The 21,229-nt window shown below is 53.1% G+C and overlaps 1 protein-coding gene across 1 annotated transcript; it reads left to right on the top strand.

Annotated features, from left to right (window-relative positions):
• Window positions 1-10,920: 10,920 nt before the first annotated feature.
• On the top strand, window positions 10,921-13,126 carry TRIREDRAFT_119822 (cation transporter-like protein). Its single transcript, XM_006961720.1, has 2 exons — window positions 10,921-12,077; window positions 12,145-13,126. The coding sequence occupies exons 1-2, from the start codon at window positions 11,396-11,398 to the stop codon at window positions 13,011-13,013; spliced, it is 1,551 nt and encodes a 516-aa protein (XP_006961782.1). The 5' UTR covers window positions 10,921-11,395; the 3' UTR covers window positions 13,014-13,126.
• Window positions 13,127-21,229: the final 8,103 nt, after the last annotated feature.

Below are 21,229 nucleotides of genomic sequence, written 5' to 3'. Positions count from 1 at the left end.
TGATATCCTAGGGAGAAGCACGTTTCTAGATGGGTTGCTTTAAATGGTTTTACACTATGGGAATTGGAGTATGGGCTCTGCTTTGATGGTTTTGGTCTGTTCTGTCCCTTGTCATAGACATACATGCTGGTTTTTGCTCTATCGCGGATGAGGCTCTCTGAATTAGATAGAATTCATGGACCATTTCAGAATATATCACATCAAGCAATAGAGCATCTATCACTTTACTCCCGTGATCTCTAACTTCATAGGCTGGACATGCGTACCTTGGACGCAACAACTTGCAGACAACAAGATCCATATTCACCATCAAGTTCTCCTAGAGTATAACACAAAACGAGCGACGGTGTCCAAAAGTTGAAGCAAAATTCACAGTGAGGTAGTCAACACAAAGACCAGCAACTGAAAAGAACAGCATTCATCATGCCCTCGTTATAGAGTTTTTTTTACCATTGTGTCATCTGGACGGGCGTCCACTCTGTGTCTCTTCGCACAACCAGAACGACTATGCATACTCAACAACAGGTCTAAGTCTTTCCAAAGAGACTCGTCAATCTTTTTCAATCATAGACTTTTGAAGCAGTGCCCAACTAGACATGTGGTATACAAGGGAAGAGTATCCAGTCGTGGTTTGGTTTGATATCGACTCACAGACGGGCGTCATCATTCTCCATCTAACTCCCTACTATAATTCTCATCAATGCGAAAGATACGGGCTTACATGCTCTTAACCACATATTTTCATCTTCCAGTAACTAGGGCGTCCGTCCCGATTGCATCTTCCGGTCTGCCCACCAGCTTCATCCTGCATACGCAAGGGGAATGTGCAACCATTCTTCCTCGTCCAAGCTTCCCAAATTGCCTATTAGCAGAGCTTAGAGCACACGAGGTGTATGTCAGTAACAATAACATCATGAATCATGCCGTCATAGCCAGCGTTGCCTCCTGACAAGCCTAGAGGCTGACAACGCAGGACGTAGCGCACTGCAGACAAAAGATCAAGTCATAATGATCCTCTCTCATCTGATCACGAAAACCGATTTTCCGCAAATGTAATAATCGTCGCCATGCTACGGTTTGGATCAAGACTGACGTCCAGTCTGCGAAATGCTTCTCACACGCGACCAAGCCTAAACTCCCGCGTCGTATGACCTTGTCCAATTAGCAGTTTCTGCTTCAGAACGAGCCTAGTCCTTTGATATCATGTGCATAGCCTTTTCTTGCTTTCAGGCTTGTCATCGTACGATAGGGAATGCGGCAGAGGTTGTAAAGAGAAACTGAGAATTACCGAGCATGTAAGGGTCAGCTAGATCACCTCACCCATCACGCGATCTGCCAATCAGAGTGGGATGCCAATGCAACAGCATCCCCCGGAGCCAGCCGACATCAAAAATCCTGATTTTATCAGATTCCAGGCACAGTCTGGAGTAATAGTTTCAATCAAGGAATGCGGGATTCCCCGTGGGACAGGTTCCTCCCGGGGCGAGGCCATCTTCTGACAACATGAGACATCACCTCACCATCCAGCTCGAGCAAACTAAGGTAGTGTAGCTGTCCCTAGAGTTCCCATGAATTGTATAGACTGCTGAACCGTATGATTTTGCAGGTTCTTAAACTGAGCTTTTTTGCACGATACTCTCATTGGTACGGACGGGTGCCCGACACAGTCCGGCCAGTTGGCCCAATGCCAAAGCACAGTCCTTTCGACAACACACACTCAAGCGATCTTGGGATCAGGCCATTCCCACGATTATATTGATTGACACTGTAGTCCATCAACAATAGGTAGGCACGAATAACATCCTAAGAGACGCCAACCAGTAGCTCAGCATTGACAGCACGGAAGCCAGCCGTTCTAGCGGGCGACCAAGCTGGTCATGTTGGCCGGCGATGGCTTCATCAACCGAGACTATCGATGACTGCTAAAGCCACTCGGTTCGCAGTATCCGTACAGGTGTCGTTAATCACATAGCACCCCTCTTGAGGCGTGGAATACCCAATGGCAATAGTAGAGGATTGATTATGTCCTGAGACGTTGGTTTCACGAGGCGTTGCAAAGCGATCTAGCCCCACGAACTCCAGGGAGCTTTCTTATCATTGACAGCGAATAGCGCAGCCATCCATGCATCTTCTCCAACCCGAAGCATCGGCTCAATCCCAGTTGCAAAGCCAACCCCCAACTACCGAGTGTCTGGATCCTGGCTAACGGGAGGAGCGGTAGTGGTTGATGGTGGTGGCTCTTTTTCATGATGGTTTCATCACCGCGGAGCAGCCAGTGCGCTAAACGAGCCGTTATCTAGATCTGACCAGGTTCAGCGCTCCACGAAGCGGTTTCATCTCTTGCCGCTGCAAGTGTTTTGGATTGCGTATCACCATAACAGAGTAAGGGGCTTCATCGCAAACAATCACAGCTGTGACGGGCTGGGTTTGTCAGATCGTCGCGCCGGGGTAACCCCCAGAAGCGAGGTTCTCCGCCATCTAGATGAGATTCGACGAGTTTGAAGTATAGTGCTGTGCATAGTAGCAAACAGTTGGCCGTGTCATTTCGGACTTTTGGAACTAGCAAAACTCCGATTATTCAAGCAGCTGAAGTTGCAGTTGCTAAAAAGCATCAGATCGAATAGCCAGAAGTCAACCAAGGAGAACCTGAATGGTTCATGCCGTGCAGGCAAGAATAAGCAGCATCACCCCCGACAGCCGTGGTCCGCCACAGATAGCAGCTAGCCTCCATCCCAGGACCACAGCTCTGGGCAACGTCGTTCTTCCAAGACCACAGCGCTGGGCAACGTCTTCGTCCCAGGGCCGCAGCTCTTGGCAGTCTTGACGCCTCTGGTCAGGAACTAATGGTAGCCCCCCTAATAAACAATAAGGAGTTGCATCAAATACTGTCCTCCATGTCAACCACGATCTTGCCGTCCTCCCCACTGTCCGTCCCCACGCTGTGGTTTTGACTTCAGTGGCGCTCGACTTTGCCCATCTTGGCCCCCTTTCTTGATGAGAACTCAACAGCCACGTTTCTAGCATTCGGTAACCCGTACCGCAACTCCTTTGGCCAAGAGCTCGAGATTGGCTGGCGTCTCAGGACGATGACTACAGCAAAATAGGGTTCGAACCAGAGGGAGCTTTGACCAACTGCTCTTGTCTTCTCCTGTTCTATAGCGAGGAGATCTCTTATCACTTGCTCAGCCTCACCCGTGGCTGATCCGTGTTGTGGCTTCATGCTGCCGACGGACGCCATCTTGAAGCCATGTAGTATACGTGTGAGGTAGCTAAGCGATCCGGTTTATCGGTGATTCTTTGCTGTTGGGCATACCAACGGATGGGTTAAAAGAGTGCTAGATGGCTTGTTCTTTATCGGACTATGCTCGTATATGTCTCTTGCACGGTCGATGAGGCGCAATAGCAGAAAGTCAAGCCCGTATCTAGGGTAACCTGTTGATTTGTTGGCGTCCACACTGAACCTCGAAGTTGGATATCAACCCTCAAGTCACTAGCAGCTTGGTTAATAACTTGACCACCACCAAACGTGAGACAATAGAGTCAACGGGGCTTCAAGCCGGAGACGTATCGATGGTCGGTCAACTAGTTGCTTCAATGGCGTTCACACTCAGCTCGTATCAAGAAATGCTGTCTGAAGTACACACCCCGTGATTGTTTGTCTACAAGAGGGGAATAACATCTTCGTCTACAGTGTGCTATCAAGCCCTCAACCGCAAGTGCTACTTTCAACCCTACGAGTGAAGTTGGTATTTCTCCTCGGCTTCCTTTATTCACGCGTCTCCAGTTTCATGCCCGAGACGTGGCCTGGCCTGATAGAAGGTGAAGGTAACAGCATTCCGCTGCTTTAATATAGAATCCATCGGTTTCTCCGGCTCCACATTCCGGTCACCTCCGGCCGTGGTAGAACGAGGAACGCAGAGCGCGGCAAAGCCATGTCTGAGGTGAAAGAATAGAACAGCTGAAAGTTCAGCAGCAGCCAAGCAAGAAGCGGTGGAAGAAACTCTGGCTGGTGTCATGCTACATAGGTCTCGAAACAATGGGCAGCTGAGCTATCGAGCAGGGCGGATGCACTAACATGGCAGCTAGTAGCACAAATCGTGGATTTCCATCCTGCATCTCATAGTGGCAGCACTGGAGAAGTAGGGAAGCGGCATTTCCGGTTGCAGAAAGAAGAAGATGACGCCGACAACAGAGGCCAAGCTCGTAAGCACTGCCAGATCCAGGGCGAAGCGCTTCCTGGCGCCGTCTTGCCGTCCGTCTCCTCAAGGCCGCGGCCGCGGCCAGCCCCAGCGAGATGCCGATACTATGGATGTGAGTGGGCATACTGATGAGTGGCGTGCACCGAATGACTTGCAGGCAGCCGCGGGCCCCTAGCCCATGCAAGAAGCCCTCCTCACCCGCATCGCCTCATTTGCCTCCTGGCGGTTCTTCAGGTGCTGGTGACTCGACAACTGGGGGAACCGTTGGATGCTCAATATCGGATCCTTTCGGCTTCATTGGCTGTCAGGCGGTCTTTAAAAAAAGCAAAACACAAGAATCGCACACACCTGGTTGTGGATGCCCTGGCCCTTGTTTCTGCAGTGTTGACCATGTGGTTTGTCTCACTTTGTTCAAGAGACAGGGAGGCAAAAGGAAGAAATTTTGGCTCGAGGGCATGACCCTGTGCACCTGCACTGTAAGTTGTAGTGTGATGACACTGGTAGCATGCAGGGTTGCTGCAGGCAGAGAGGACTGGTATGGAGTGATCAAAGTCTGCCTGTACAGTAGTGTAGGTATCAGATGGGTTCGATGAGCATGGAAGTGGGAGTGCTAGTATAGCTACTGGTCGCTGGGGAGAGCTGCATGCTTGTGTAATGGGTGGTTGTTAGTCTGCCCAGTTGGACAAGGCGGATTCCCGTCTCCCCATCATCGGCTCATCCGCGACATTGACACTGTCAGTCAGGAGACAGGAGGAGGAGGATGTACTGTGCTGCAGAGAGAAGGGAAAAGGGAGCAAAAACCTGTATCAGATCCGTGTATCGTTTACGCCATTGGACGGACAAAGAAACGGTACCAGTTTGCGTAGCTGGCTTTTCATCATACCTTTCATCATACACAATGATCGATCGACCGTTTGAAGATCCATGATTGCCGTTTCGCCTCAGACAAGCTGCTACTACAGTACGATCATGACGACTGATGCATGGTTCGATGTGTGTGATGGACGGCACGACAATGCTTTGTCCAAGGACCGTTGGCACAGTGGCAAGCCATGGGCGGTTGGCTTGCAGAGCTGCAGCCGCCGTCATCCTCTCCCCAGGACTTGGCTCTGGGGATGGCCTGGAGGATGGTGCACAGAGGGTGTCGCTCAGCTGAGCGCCCAGATTTGCCACGATAACTGCAAAGCCACAATTTCTGGAGGGATATTGTATCAGTGGACGGCCGCTCATTGGATCCCGAAGCCGCCTGGCACTCCAGGACTCGGCTTCTACCAGATCCAATCACCCATCCCCATCCAGTGTTGGTCGGCCATGCTTGTTTAGCCTTGGTGCATGTGTGTGGACTTCCAGACTTGGGTCACCAAAGCTTCTGGGCTGTCTTGGGAGGACGAGTGACGGCATCCAGTTCGAAATGCTCGCGGAATCATCGTCTAATCATGCCCACCACCCCTCCTTGGTGATATCGGTATTAGCCAGGGGGGGGAGGAACTGCTCTGTGTCTATCGGCAAGTTTGGCCTCAGGCCACAAGAGTTTCATCGCGATGTCACACTGATGGATTCAGAGCCAGACCGGACAGGGCCAGAACTGTGTCATAATATCCGAGCCCGTCACAAGTGGCACTCTGCTCCGGGATCCTAGGCGGAAAGGGCTGGTAGGCAATCTATTGAAAGTGCACACATGGGCTCGTAACGCTGCTAGCAGGTGCATGCAAGCCGTTGGTATGCGTAGGTATTACTCGTACGTCCAAGCAACAGACAACCTTGCAAATAGATACCCAGAACAGAAGGGGGGCAGGAACTGGGCCAAGTTCGAGGCCCCAGAGTTGGATGGACATGTGAGCAGCGCGAAGTGATGATTGCATGCGATATTATACTACTGCTATGTATGGACTCGTCGTGGGTGGTGTTGTAGGGTATGCCGCAAGCAATCAAATCGGTCGTGTTTTAGTTGTTGTCTGGGCTGTTTCTCGTTAGTCTCTGCCGTCAAGTCATCTCCACCGCAAAGGGCTTCTCCAGCGTCATTTCAAACTCATCCATCTGTATGAGTAATACCAACTGAACATTACGGGAGCCCTTCTGTGGTTTCTGCTGTTTCGGTGATGCGTGAAGCGTGATGGGCTTTGTTTGGCGATAAAAAAAACGAGGCAGAGTCGTGACTCGATAGAGTTTGTCTAGATCTCAATAGAACCCTGGGCAGCCCGCCTGTGTCATCCCTCTCATTGGCTCCTCGCCGCATGACTGCTCCACTTCTGACTCCAGCTCGACACGCCTCCTGGGCGAAGAAACAATAATGCGTGTATTTGTACACGTGCGCAGCCACGTACACAGTCTGCGGCCGCAGTTTCTCCGTCTCCGCTGCCAGTTCAGCATCCCAAACGCTAGTCCGTGCGCCTGATCGCGTATCCGCACGTGGCGTCAGGTACCCAGTACGGGCCAGCGCAAACAGGCGGTCTAGTGCTGCTTTGGGCTTGGGCTGCATCTGTCGCCGGTCTCCTTTTTCCTTCTCTCTCACTTCTCGTCGTTCTCCAAGGCTGCTCCTCTTGTCCACCCTCACCAGCTGCGACAGGGATCATTCTCTCGTCTTCCTTCTTGGCTCTTCTCGTCGCCCGCATCTAGCCGCCTCCGGTCTAGCCCCCCCTGCTAGAATCCTTGGTCCAAAGCACGACCTCGATCGCGACCCTCTTGGTGCAAGGGGCTGCTGCTCTGCTCTGCTCGCCTGCTCCCTGTCCCCTGCCTCTCTGTTCCCTGCTGCGTGGCCTGTGCGGTCTTTTTGACTCTTTTGACTCAGCGCGAATCCTCTCACTCGCTCGCGGCCCTCTGCTAGGATCCGCCGATCTCGTCCTGCCGTGCCACCGACCATGACACTTTTCTCGCGAGTTGGCAGCGGTCCCAGTGTGTCTACTTGCATGACCCAGCGAGCACGGGCTCTCGGCTTCTGGCACCTCCTTGCCAGCGAGCGTGAACCTGACCGAGTCAACGAATGGGTGGGCGAGAAATGACATGACGGGGTCTTGTCTTGGCTCGGGTTGGGGGTCCTCTTCTTTGTGCTTGCTCTTGCGTTTCGATTGCGATCCGCACGGCGATCTGCCAGCTTGGTCATAGACACTGATAGCCGATGGGTTTCATCGCTGCTTCTTTCCTTTTTGCTTCCTGTCCTTCTGGCAATCGGCAGGGTTGCAGGTATGTGGCTCGTTCTGCGTCCTGTGCTTCGTGCACCGTAGCAGCCTGTCGTCAGATTGCTCTGGGCTGTTGTTTTGACGAGTGAAACAGGACCAAGCGCTTAACGTAACGGCGTATCGTGCTACGTGTACAAAGTATACACAGCGCACGGGGGTTTCTACACTTCACGAGTGCTCCATACCTCGGTAGTCGCTGCTGGTGCGAATGAGATGGGCAGCACAAAACATCGAATCGAATCGAACCAAACAAAGAGCCATCAGTGGCCCGCGGCCCACCACCTCTGCCGCAAATGCTGCACCAATCCTGCTTGGGCGCCGTCGTCAATCTGCAGGCCAGCTCCAATGGCTCCAATGGCGGCTGCCAAGTGCATCAGGTTGACTGCCAATATCCGACCATCCCGTTGAGAGCCCTTGCCATTGGACGCCTCCTTCTTCAACCCCATAGCACCATGGATGCAGCAGCAAGCAAATGGAGATGCAACCGCAACGGGTCCCGAAGAACAGCCTCACACTGCCCGGCTCGGCGTGGGGCCTCTGCTCCCTTGTCCGCTTGAGATTGCTCTCAAACGAAGACAAGGCTGGTCAAGTGTTATCGCATGCTACTACTGTACTAATACTGGTAGTAGAACATACTACAGTACTCGCTCACTACTGCACTATGCGCTCGCGCAGGTACTGTCCAGCACTGTGCGGCCCTAGTATTAGCCTCTCATCAGGTAGAGATGACTTCGGATGGGGAGACCTTGCGCTTCTGGTCTGGTGCAGCTCCTGGTCGACTGGAGATTCTTCCAAGTGAAGTGCCTGGCATCACGCACCCAATCAGACGACGATGCCGCGAGCCGATGCAGGCCTCCGCTTTAGGCCAACGGCCGTGTGTGGTCCATCGGCTGAGCAGTTGTTGGCCCATCTCTGCTGCGGGCGATGGTGGCCACGTTTATTGCCCCGTGTTCACACGGGGCTCCTTCGCCTGCTGGCTGGTCTCTCCCTTCCCGCTTCCTGATAGTATGCGGCCCCGGGGTGGATTTGTTGTCCAGCACGGCAAAGGTGGAGGACGACCGAGTGAGCAAGTAAAACACATACCTGTCTGTATTTCCACCATCTAATTATCGGACTGGCCAGCTCTCGCTTCCAGCAAACACCAGTTGTGCCCGCGCTGACTTACCCATTTCCCCTGGGCTCCTCGTTCCAATCCCATCGTGTACACGTCCGCGTCCACTAGGGGCCGCCAGCGCAGAGGGACATGTTGATGCCAACACCGGCCGAGTTGTTCGACCACATGGCGCCTAATAGTATTCTTGGAAAGCTGCATTGCATCCCTCGGGCATTCCATTGGCTGCGTCTTGTGGTGTTTCGCCCTCTGATTTGGCCAGAAACAGGAGCGCTGCACAGGTTCATCCGGCAGTCTCGTTATTACGCTCCTGGATCCTCCTGTCTGACACGGCGGCATAGTCTGCACGTAAAATACAAAGGCGCAAACAAAGCAGAGCTGCCAACGGGGCCTTTTCATACCGTGCTGGCAACAGGCACTGCACTTCCGTGCCAGGGTGTGGACTTGGGTCGCATAACGTCGAGTCACTTCGAGCCAGTCACATCGCAGCAGCCGTCACCACTTCTTCCACAGCAGGTCTAAAGGCTGGCCTCTCCATTGGTTTGCGGTGGCCGTCAATATCACCATCGATGGGGAATGCATGCACAGGCGCATTGCACGGCGGAGAAACCACAGTGCCAACTGATTCTTACGCATTCAGGGCCCCATGCTGCTTTGTGACAGACACTCACTCACCCGCTTGCAAGTAGTATTACTGCTACTGTTTTGGTTGCAGGTGGCAGACGCCTGCAATGCAGTTTTCCTACCCAAGCCCACTGAACAGATGCTGCTTCGGTTTCTCTCTTGCGAGGCTTTGCTGCCGGGTTGACATGGCCGCTTGCAGCCATTGATCTGCACAAGCAGCAGCCGTCCCCGCTCATGTTGAGCGGACGAACGAAGCAACGCTCTCTACGCGAGGTACACGTACGAGCATGTGCAGTATTGCGGGTAATGGCTTTCGTGTCAAATGACTTGCCGTTGAGTTCGCCTTCGATGGCCCGACAGAAAGAGAGGCGACACGAAAGCGTAGCCAGGCAGACAAGCGGGCGGGCGGGCAGGCAGGCAGGCAGCATTGCTTCATGCATTTCGGTCGGGCTTGCTGCCTATTACCCACCATGGCGCCCCAATGCTGAGGGTCAGCATGTTTGCATGCCGTGCCTCGCTGGGAGAGGGAGAGGGAGAAGAACCAGCCAGTGGGCGAGCGCACTGACGCTTGCCATTGCACCAGCAGCCAGAAATGGGGGAGGCAGCGGGAGAGGAAGACCCGGCGTTGGAGCAAACGAGCAACGGGGGGAAAAGAGAGAGAGAGAGAGAGAGGAGGACAGATGCTGGCAGGATGACTGACAAATGCACTGTACGAATCCACGGCACGAGTGCCTTGTTGACAGTGCGGAGACAACGCCAGACCCGTGCAGAGTCACCATCTGATGGCGTCCGCTACGGAAAGCCTCATGTTCGGTGGCCTGACGGACTTCCATCGAAATCTCCCGTCCCCATTCCAGTCGGCACACTCCAACACACTGTCGACCGCTTCAGAAGGGGGAGCGGCTACAGGTGCGAGTCGAGCCTTTCCCCTTCGACATTCTCACGCAAAGGTCATGCCAGTCACGCGGCCGACCATGACGCCTCTGGCCTGGCAGCGAGCGGGTTGGGTGGTGGGAGGCGACGCCAGCCAGTCATGTCGAGCAGTGCGAGCAACGCACGGCCTGTTGATGAAAGGGTGTGACATGCTGTAGCCCGCCGCAGATCCGACAACCTCGCCCCATTACGGCGGCTCAATCTTCCTCCTGTGACACCGTCGAAGCCGACTGGCTGGGGGGGTGCTGGACTCGCCCAAGTGTTAGCTTTTTGGCCACCCAACCTCGACGTGGAACCAAGGGTCGCTAGTGCCAGCCGAGCATGTCGAAGGGGGCTTGGGGCGTGCGCGAAGTGGCATCTTCTTGTGTGAGGGAGGGAGGGCGAGCAGCGGCGGATGACACACCAGTGACTTCGCACAGTCCAGCGAACCGCTTCATTTGGTGTGTCAGAGCATCCTCGTATACCTGTACAAGGTATTCCTCAGCGTCGCGCTACGATCCCTGCTTCACTAGTCCCGCTTCTTGACCAAGGCTGTCGAACGAGCCTTGCAGCGCTGGTTAAGAATAGCTGGCGCATCATGTACTGTGGCAACCCCCCTCCCCCCCCCTGGCCACCTAGACACCACCCATGCCATTCATCTCTTCCAAAAAAGACCGGGGTCTGATGAGCTCTCCATGGCGGTGGATCTTGCTTGGTGTGGCTCCGCGCAATTCGCAAGCCCCCCGAGACCAAGAGACAAGGGTACGTTTCTTCTGTCGCCTCGCCATTAGTCTGGACAGATTTCACGCCGTGTCTCGAGGTGCGGTTTGATATCTACCTGATGTTGCCCACTCTCGGCCGAGGGTCACTTACACGCATCACCACGTTCACGACATTCCTTCAACGTACCATCTTCCTCTCTGCCGCCAATTCGATTCTCTTTTCCTTTTCCCTTCTGGACTTTACAGATTCCAGGCCATCTCACTCTCCTATCCTCTCTTATTTGTCCGGTGCCTCGATATCCTGAAGCCGTTGACAATTCAACAACGCCGCTCTTGACCCGTTCATTCGGCTGTTCGAGAACTTTATTTTCACTTATGCGGCTGCTTCTGGTATCCCATTGGAACCTCGACCTGTGATTTATACTACGGAATCTCTCACACACAAGTCCCCGACAACAAATCCCCCCTTAAGGAAGAAAAACAAAAGCCAATCAACCCACTCCAATCAAAAGGCATCCTTTTCTTTTCTCTTCTATTTCTTATTCTCCTATCCGTTTAATCATCGTCTCCGTCTTCGGATCTGGTTATTCGACTTGAGCTCTTGAGGACAAACAGACCCCTTTGGAGACTATACCCTTCAAGTCGCTTAACATGCAGCACCATGCCCCGTACGGATATCCCACTCCCCCGGCCTCTCCCGCGTACGACAACCTCAAGTGCAACGTCCAACAGCCCTTTGCTACACGGACTTTCCAGCCCCGATGTGTACCCCTTGCCCCAGAGCAGCGGTTAGGACAGCTTCTCGAGGGCAAGCTCCAGCTCACTGATATCCTTGGTACCGGCGCATACGGCGTCGTCTACACTGCCCTGGATATCAACACTGGAGTTCAGTATGCTGTCAAGTGCCTGAGCAAGTACAATGCCGATGGAACTCCGCTGGAACGCCGCCAGGTTGCCTACCAGCAGCGGGAGATTCGCCTGCACTACCTCGCTTCGGCGCATCCGAACGTGGTGTCCATGATGAAGATTGTTGACGACCCTGACTGCATCTATGTGATCCTGGAGTACTGCCCTGAGGGCGACCTGTTCTCCAACATCACCGAGCGCGGCCAGTACGTTGGCAACGATGAGCTCTCCAAGAAGGTCTTCCTCCAGATCCTGGATGCCGTTGAGCACTGCCACAACCTCGGCATCTACCACCGGGACCTCAAGCCGGAGAACATCCTCGTCACCGACAATGGCGAGACGGTCAAGCTGGCCGACTTTGGACTGGCCACCAGTGAGGACCGCTCCGAGGACTACGGCTGCGGATCAACCTTTTACATGAGTCCAGGTAATTATTGCCTCCCCTGCCAGGTAGTATAAAGGTGCCATTGACTAACGCCAGATTGACTTCACAGAGTGCTTGGACCCTTCCGCGAGAAAGCCCTACTACATGTGCGCCCCCAATGATGTCTGGAGCTTGGGGGTCATCTTGGTCAATCTGACTTGCGGACGCAACCCCTGGAAGCAGGCTTCCTTCCAAGACTCGACCTACCGGGCATACGTTCGCTCGCAGGACTTTCTCAAGACGATCCTCCCGCTGACCGATGAGCTCAACGCCATCTTGGGACGCATCTTCAACCCCAACCCTGAGCACCGCATCACACTTCCCGAGCTGCGAAAGAGGATCATGGCCTGCTCCCAGTTCACCGTGCCTGCAGTGCCCACACCCCACTCCACCCCAGACCAATACGTTTCCAACGAGGACGCCATAGTCGACGACTATGAATGCGACTCGGCTCTCTCGTCTGCTTCGTCCTCATCCACCGAAGGTTCATTGGCCTCGAGCGTGTCGACTATCGACGACCTTGACACCGACGAGGACGAGGACGACTACATGTCCGTCCACCAGGATCTGCCACAGGAGTACATCCCTCCTCAGGCATACGAATCGGAAGAGCTCGACGCGCAGCAAGCCGTGTACCAGGGCCACGAGTTCGTGCCCCAGCAGTACACTGGTCCTGTCCCCGTCCCTCTACTGCACCCGCATGCCCACATGGTTCCTCCTCCTGCGCCGGCAGCTCCTCTGCAACATGTGCCTTGTCAGCAAGCCTCGGCACCTATCCAGGCTCCCATCCCCACGCAGCCTGGATACCAGCTCAAGTCGCTGTTGCCTTTCTGTGTGGACATGTTCAAATACGTTCAGCATGTGCAGATGATGCAGCCAAGCCACGTGCCTTTCCACCAACAGGTCTCCTTCTTGTCCCCCCTCCACGGCTGCTACTGAGGGACAACAACTTCGTATGCCAGGACCTGGCTGACTTACTACTACTTTAATCCTTCTCGCTTCTTTCAGACCTTTGGAGAAAACAAAGGCGTCTAATAAGGATTCAAGGCGACAAAAACACAACAATCTGGGCATCTCCCAGTGAGGCGCCCAGCCTATTGTTCAATTCTCGATTCATCGACATTCGTTCATTCGACATTTACTTATTCTCTTCTACTACATATTCGCCTTGAAGCGCAGTTTCCTTTATAGCGGGGCGTTTCTTCTCTTTTTATTTGTTCGGACCTACAGGATGAGGAGTTTGGGAAGCGTGTCACTTTTGCATCAAAGGCATCAGTTCCGGCGCACAGAGTTTTACATGGGAGAAAGAAGGTATACACACTGCGATTTTTCTTTTACTGGGAAAACCGAAAGACGGGGAGTTTTTTGCCAAGTTTTATTTTGATGGAAACGACGTTTGACGAAACACAAAACACTTTGATGAGGAGGCTTTATTTGTTCTTTTGCTACGCATTCATTCGTTCTTTTCTTTGGGAGCAAGGAAGCAGTTTCCGGGCTGCCAATTCTTTTTTTGGTTTATTTCATATGTCTATGGATGGGATATGAAAAGAATTGTTTGGGATGGAGAACTGCAAAGACTGTCAGGGCAAATTGGCCACTGAGTCTGCTTTGGTGTACCTGCTTGGGGAAGATGGAACACAAAGATAGAAGATGGGCTCAGTAGCCCCCGCGGATCAGCTCAAATCGCTACCGCAAACCACGTTTTGAACCAGAAGAAGGAGGCTGGGTATGATCTCAAGCCTCCAAACCAAATATACGTTTTAGGACACCATTAGATTATACTGTCTACTCTTTGCACCTTCATGAGAATGACCATTGCTCTGTGGCTGGTAAACCTACCTAGCTTCTCTCTTCTGGTGATCGACAAGTTGAACTTTTGGGGTCTGAAGTTTGGGGGGGCCACCGAAGCGGCCATTGATCTCATTAGTGGCACTTCTGGCGCGGAAGCAATCGAAAGCGAAGCATCGATCGAAACGAACGAATCTTGAGAATGGGGCCGCCAATTTTGCACTTACATAGGACCGACCGTTAGTGAGCCCGCTACGCGAATGGACGATCCAGGATTCCAGCGCAGCCACTTTTCGTCCCCTGAGCTAGCTAGTGGCCGCAGGTTCCGGGGTGGGAGAGAGAGAGAGAGAGACAGAGAGAAGGATTGGATTGGAGTGCGTTGGATTGGGGTGCAAGTTTGGGGCGGCTTGACGACATTGTGTGCTGGACTTGGACGAAGAGGGGAGGAGCCGTGTATTCTGGAGGGGGGGAATGGACCTGTGGGCTAAGGGGGCTGTGTGAGAGAGTTGATTACGTTTCGATCGATGTCTTGTAGTAGTTCTGCTTGGAGATGCTCAGGAGTAACATGGGAGACATGGTATTCTTCCTTTCTCTTGTCTTCTTCTGCTCTTCGTGTGTAGGTAGGATAGGTAACAGGCTCATGAATACACTACAACTACTAAAGCCATGGCAAAGCTATGACCAGACGGCGAAACTACAGACTACGTAGATAGTGTGCCCGATGATGTGGAAGGCTAACAAGCTTCTCTCGATGGAACTTGACCCAAAGGCGGCGGGAAAGCCAACTGATAAGCCACATACCACAGACGACACAAAATTTAGCTTATACACATTTCCGTGGCTTGAAGCAGGCGAGGTGGTTTTGGAACTTGAAGTCGTAAAACGAAAGCCACCGGGTCAGGTCTGGGGTTCCTGGCCGTCTTGTTGGTGGCGTTTCGTTCATACCTAGAGCTCTAGAGAAAATGTGTGTGTGTGTGTGTTAATCTATGTGGTCATGTGGGGGATGAGGCGCCGTGGATTGGATGGATTCTTGTGAGAAATGCGGCTTGGATGGGATGGGATTAGTCGCGGGGAAGGGCAGGGAGAGCGATTGATTGATTGATTGATTGATTGATTGATGATGTGAGAAGAAGAGGAGGAGGAGGAGGAGGCGCATGGCTTGCAAGAGGCGTCAAGCCCCCCTGCGGAGAGGGGCTCCAACTGTGTATGCACCACGGAGAACTGATTAGAAGATGATGTTATCATAAACGGACGTTTGCTTGTATGACTGGATAAGAGCAAGGGGCCAGGAAGGGTTCATTCTCACTGACAAGGCCCTTGTTCAGATGGAGAAAGGATGGAGGGAGGGGATGAGATTGCTTTCGGGCAGAGGCAGAGTTGGAGAAGCCTTGTTGCCTTGCTTTCGACATGGATGAAGTGAAGTGGTGTGGTGAGGTGGTATTCAGCCTACTGCAATGCATCTGCATCTGCACGGGAAACGAAGCCAGAGGCAAGAAAACCAAGCAGCAAGCAAGCAAGCAAGCAAGCAAGCAAGCATCAATACCACACAAAGCTCTCCATTTCATCATGTTAGCCTACGTGCCATGTATGTAGCTACGTACGAGGTAAGGCACTGGTGGTGGTGTGCTGGGCATGAATACGCCTCGAGATGGATTAGCGTGTGGGCTGTCTGATGCGGGATATGGGATGCCATTGGATGCCGCGTGTATGGGGAAATGGGCAGCCCAAAGCCGGAGATTAGAAGCGAAGCCTTCTTCTTTGCCTCCCCCCCGTAGTATTGCAGTACTGTACTTCGTCAAGGAAGGGAAGGAGAAGATGCTAGTGCAAGGAGGTGTGGCGAGAATCGTGCCTGGTTGGGCAGCATGGGGGAAGCTTGGACAGATGATGGTGTTGTGGTGTAGTAGCGGCCGTAGTTTTGGTATGGATGAAGTTGCATGCATCATTTACAGCACAAGGCAGGGGGCAGGGGGGGGGGCAGAAGGAGGAGTTTGGCTGGGCTTATTTCATGCTGGACGAATGAGGCGGCAGAAGCCTCTGGGTCATGGAGGTTAAGAAAGATTTGGAGTGACAGTGACTTGGCTTGGGTAGGTATGAGCAGGGGACTGGGTAGAGAAGTTGGGGTGTGTGAGGCGGGAGGCGATGATTGGGGCGATTTGCACGGCTGCCAAGGGTTGGGTTCATGAGGAGCAGGAGGATGGCGATGATGATAACGTACAGTATGACTTGACTTGATTTGAACTTGGTCTTGGGGAGGGACGGCAAGGGTGGGCAATGGTGCCTATCGCCAGAGAGGCGGGTGGTATGTGGTCATGGATGGATTCTCTTGGTCTGATATGATGCAGGTTGGAGACGAAGAGGAGAAAGGATATGCAGAGGATCGAAGCTGATGGTGATGTGCCCAGCAGCATGTCAGGATGCCTGCACGAGTTGCGAAGGTGTATACGCTGTAAACTTGATTTGGTGAGCCAAAAACAGTCCAATGATCGAAACATTCTTCCCTTTGATCATCTGCTGCATGTGCATGTATGAAGTAATATTCTCTCCTCACACACCTTTTCAGTACAGTAGAAGCAGGGCAGCTTGACAGAAAGCAAGGGACTTTTCTCAATTGACGCAGATACCCAAGCAAGGGGGGCAGCAGAGACAAGGAAGCAAATACTACAAGGGAGCGCAGCGTCATCCATCCCGGCAGGAAAAAAAAATAAAGCTCAGACATTGATGGCTGGGCTGATCCTCTTTCTTCCCTTCCCCTTCTATTTCGGGGGGCTTGTCTTGGTGCCCCAGCCCATTGGGATTTTTGGGATCAAGGCTGAAGGCGCCGTCCCGGATGTCTGAGCGTCTCTCGCTCTCCCTCCCTCCCTTCTCCGCTTGGGCCCCGGCCTGGCACTGGCGTTCTGGCTCACAGGTTCCAGGGGGGAGGGAGAAACGGGCGTCATCAGTCCGGATGAATGAATCAACTGCGTAATAGCACATGGACTAAGGTTGCTTGGCTAACTGTGCTTGTACTATCGAAGGCCTGGCTTTTTGGTCTGGTTTTTTCAGATTGGTGTCTAGCGGCAACAATGACAAGGAAACAACGAGGCCAACTGCGTTGTTTGTGTTGTTGGATGCAGGGCGAAGAAGGATTTTAGTGGCTGGCGGAGTTGCTAGTGGTGCTGCTGGGAATCACTGGATGCTCGCTCGTCGGGAGGGCTGCGAAGCCGCGAGATTCCCCTTGCGTGTTTTGCTCTGTATAATTACATACTTCATACTCGTACAAGCAAGAACCGCGGAGGAAGAGGAGCCCCGGATGGCGGGGGCTGTGATGGTTCAAGTCGATATCCAGCCATCTGGGCTATGCTAAGGGGGGAAGCACTTGGCAAGCGGTGCGAAATGCTGTGTGCTGCTGCTTCTGTAGCTGTGCTTGAAGCACTGCCATGTTGGCTCTCTACGAGGGCTCTCTACAAGTCGGAGAGCAGCAGCCATGCACCACTCCATGGAGTCTGTAGGGTCCTTGGCCTGTGTAACAACAAGACAAACACAAAGTAAGGTAAGCATGCACGATGTCAGCCGGCTCCTGTCCCTGTAGTGTCATCTCTTTGCTCTCTTGTCATTGCTGTCGAGCTATCTTGGTCCTTGCGTCAAGGCAAGATGATCATAATCACAGCCCAAAATCCAGCAAAACCAAAACGGAACAAAGAAGCACGAAAAAAGAAAGACAAAAAAAAAAAAAAACCAATCACCCCCCTTGCTAATGATGCTGATGCTGATGATGTTTATGATGGGTTCGTCGGATGGCGCCTCACGGGACCTTGAGACACGGCAGCAAGGGTTGATGGCTCGAGAGCCTAGACAAGGTTTTCCTGTGTCTCTCTTTGCATCGGTCACCTTTCTGACCGGGGTTGACTGTGATTCTAGCGGAGAAAGATGACGATGGCTGGGCCTTACCGTTGCCTTTCCTTTTTTCCTCAGGTTCTTCTCGTGTCTTTTGGTTGTTGGTTGGGTCAACCCCCCCCTGTCACCCCGAGCGCATGGCAGCCTGGCCAGGACAACGAAAGAAGGGAGAAAAAGAAAAACGCACGGATTACGGGGTAGTAGAACAACAGAACCCAATCACGGCGAGGGAATGAGCTATTCCTGGTCTCTGTCACCTGTCTTACCCGTTCTTATTCATAGTAGCGCATGATGGGTGAAGGACAATGGGTGATATGAGGGGGGGAAACGTTCAATCACACCGCTTCTGCAACGAGCTGAAAAAAAAAAGAAGCGAAGAAAACTAACAACGGTTGACAGCGGCCGGGATAACGCTTGGAGGGATGCTAGCAGCACACTGTCGCTGTAGGTTGAGCAGGATATTCTTAGGGCAGCTCAGCTGAAGGCTGAAAGGGCGCCAGGAATGACTCGGGGCCGGCTGATGGTGACAATCAGTGCTCTGTTTTCTTACGTTTTGCAGGCACTTGGCACCCCGAAAGAAGAGACGCGGGGCGTCAGAACGATGCTGATGAGGAGCCAGAGCGAGCAAGGCGTCTGCTGCTGCGATTGCGGCTGTGACTGTGACTACGCAGCCCATTCTTCCCTGTTAATGCAAAGGACGGACGTTGAGTCAAGCCGTGCCGCATCTTTGAGGGGAACTGCAGAGTGCCGATGATGGGATGTGATGGAGAAGATGATGCTGATGCGAAAGGTCGACCTGCAGAGAGGCAGCGCAGACGGGGGCAGCGCAGGAGGGAGAGGCAGATTCGCCCAGACTCTCCCCCCCTTCCATCTCGCTCCATAGGCATCACAAGCCACTCCTCACGGCCTCGACTGAATCTCAAGCTTGAGACATGACCAGTCCGTCCTTGCATGAAAATCCGCATGAATCCAATGCAAGACGGAACCACGCAAGCGAAAAAAAAAAAAGAAAAACACTCATATGATGAGCAGAAACCCGCCCCCCCCCCCTAGCCATGCTTCCACCTGCTACTCTGCCACCGCCACGTATGCGCACCACTTTGCTGCCATCGTGTGTCTCCATGCATGTCTCTCCATGAACGGGCATTTTCGCTGCGGCCAATCCGGGGCGGGCAAGCTGGGGGATAGCGAACCGAAGTTGAGAAAGCTGCAGTGCCTGGAGTCTCTCTCGTCTGCAACGGAGCTGCTCGGGGGTTCTCCTTGTTCTCCCCCATATTACCCATCCCCCATACTTGCTAGTACTGCTCCGTAATCGTATGTAGTACTCATACCTACAGCTAGCAAAGCAGTGAACATGCAGTCCTGCGATGCCCCCCCCCCCCCCCCCCCCCCCCCCCCCCCATGCTAGCAGCATGTACAATGCATGCAGAGAACCTTCGCCCATGTTACCAGTCACGATCACGACGGCAAGGCCAGGCACGCAAAGAGGAGTCAGGCGGCATTTTTCAATAGACTCGGGCTGCGCTACTGCTGGTGACACGAATGGGCAGCACGCGGAGCTGCAGATGCGGTGCTTACTTCTTGTGGCAAATAGTGGACTTGCCTCTGCTCTGATGCCTTTGGTGTAGGAGTTTTTGTATTATCTTGCTGCTTGTCTTTATGAGCTCTCATATTTAGGAGTGTTGCCGTGGTGAGGAGGAGAAGGATCAAAAGTTGACAGTTGATAGGCTCGAGCAGGCTCGCTCGCTTCGAGGAGCCCTTTTGCTTTGTTTGCTCTGTCTTTGCCTTTGGGCTGCTCTGCATTGCCAAGTTTGGGCATGTCTTGTTTTCTTCCGTATAAGCCGAGGAATAACCCATGATGATTGGATTGCCTGCTGTCAGGGCCCAAGGGCGACAGGCTTCTCGCTTGCAGCACTCTCAGGCATGAATGTCATCTCAAGGTTACATGATTTGCCACCAGGCGGATCTCACGCTTTTCTTTTTGCTTTCAAGATGCAGTCAAAGGGCTGGTTGGATCAAGTGCATACAGCACATAGCAGCATCTTGTGTGATTTGCACCGAGTTTCAGAGTATGGGGTATCACGGAGGGCTCCGAGATTGTACAACACAAAGATACTTAGGGCCGCGGAACAAGCAATCACGTCCAGACCGGCCCTTGCATGCATACAAGCGCAGCATGCGGTCAGAGATGCCCCTGCTCATAGCAGCAATGATTGGGTGAAGCTCTTGCTGGCTACATAGTATCTTACAGTATCAGGTATCCTTCTCAAAGTGAGGAGCTAACATGCAACTGCCGGCTTCTCCACATTCGCGGTGAGAGATGTCGGCCTCGATGTTACATGCCATGGACCCGAAGGAGCCAAAGCAGTGAGAAACTGAGTGCTTATTGCTTGTTGCCGCGGAGAAGGAGATCCACCTGCAGTCGACTTGCTACAGATGAGATTGCAGAGCTGAGAAGTGAGAGTTTACCTATTACTAGTAACTCCGACCATGGACGACGAGCAGTGAGGATGTCACTGGTGGTTATCTGGGCACATGTAATCCAGGGCCATCTGCCGACGACAGAAATGTTGCCGATATCATCGGCAAAGAAACATTACTGGGCCAGCCATGGAGCCTGCATCTCCCCCGTAGTCGGGCCATTGTACTCGCTCCCTCTTCAGGACTTGGGCATCGTGCCACGACAGAGCATTGGGCTGCGGATAGATGGTACCCAGACGGTGTCTTGTACATACTCCCTGGGGTCAGATAGGCCATTCACCCGCCACAGTGCATCATGTCCACTCTGTGTTCTACCCGAATGCGAAGGCCAAAACACTCAGGAACTACTACGTAGAGGCGGAACGCCAAAGGCGTCACGCCGTGCTGCAAAGCTCTAGAGAAAGTGAGCTTCCAGCCCGTCCCGATCCCAGTGCACTGGAATGGAACCCAGGGGGGCGTGTATGTTGAAAGGTGCTGTTGGTGGCCACGGCAGCACAGTTTGAGGTCTCCGGTGGCTGTTTTCTGTGTATAAGACATCTCGTACTGTATCCTCCCTGCATCCACCAGACTGGACATTAGATAGAACCTCAAGCCATTCATTGCGAGATCCGTGTGCTTGATCGGGAGCGAGATCCAACTTATGATCTTTGTGGTGGCAATGTGCTTTGTAAGGCAGCGCAACGAGGCTGAAAGTCAAATCAACAAAGCCCAAAAGAGATGGACGCCCAAGTGAAGGGCCCGGCTGTCGCCCAAAGTCAGGTTCTCGCTGCCTCGGGATGGCGTCGCGGCCGCCGACTCAGCCCGGTCGACGAAGAATATCTGGGAACAGAAGCAAGACTCCTCATTTGTCATCTATAGAGGAACCTTCTCCTGAGACAGCCAAGGAGGCAAGCTTTCGGTATGTGGACCGACGACAAGGCCGGTGGCGGTGGTGAAGCTATATTCGATATATCTGCCACTTGGGTTGTAGTTGAACGGGGATTCACCTAGATCAGTAGGAGAAATGGACGGAG

This window comes from Trichoderma reesei (genome assembly GCF_000167675.1).
Source record: "Trichoderma reesei QM6a unplaced genomic scaffold TRIREscaffold_1, whole genome shotgun sequence".
NCBI classification, from domain to species: Eukaryota; Fungi; Ascomycota; class Sordariomycetes; order Hypocreales; family Hypocreaceae; genus Trichoderma; species Trichoderma reesei.
Note: the sequence above shows the minus strand (reverse complement) of the source record. Positions and strands in the feature narration are given on the sequence as shown.

What these genes read in the sequence shown, in the direction of transcription:
- TRIREDRAFT_119822 (XM_006961720.1), top strand. Translation starts at nt 11,396, where the DNA reads ATGCAGCACCATGCCCCGTACGGATATCCCACTCCCCCGGCCTCTCCC. An exon ending in AACCTTTTACATGAGTCCAG is followed by an intron (nt 12,078 to 12,144) that starts GTAATTATTGCC and finishes TTGACTTCACAG; the next exon opens with AGTGCTTGGACCCTTCCGCG.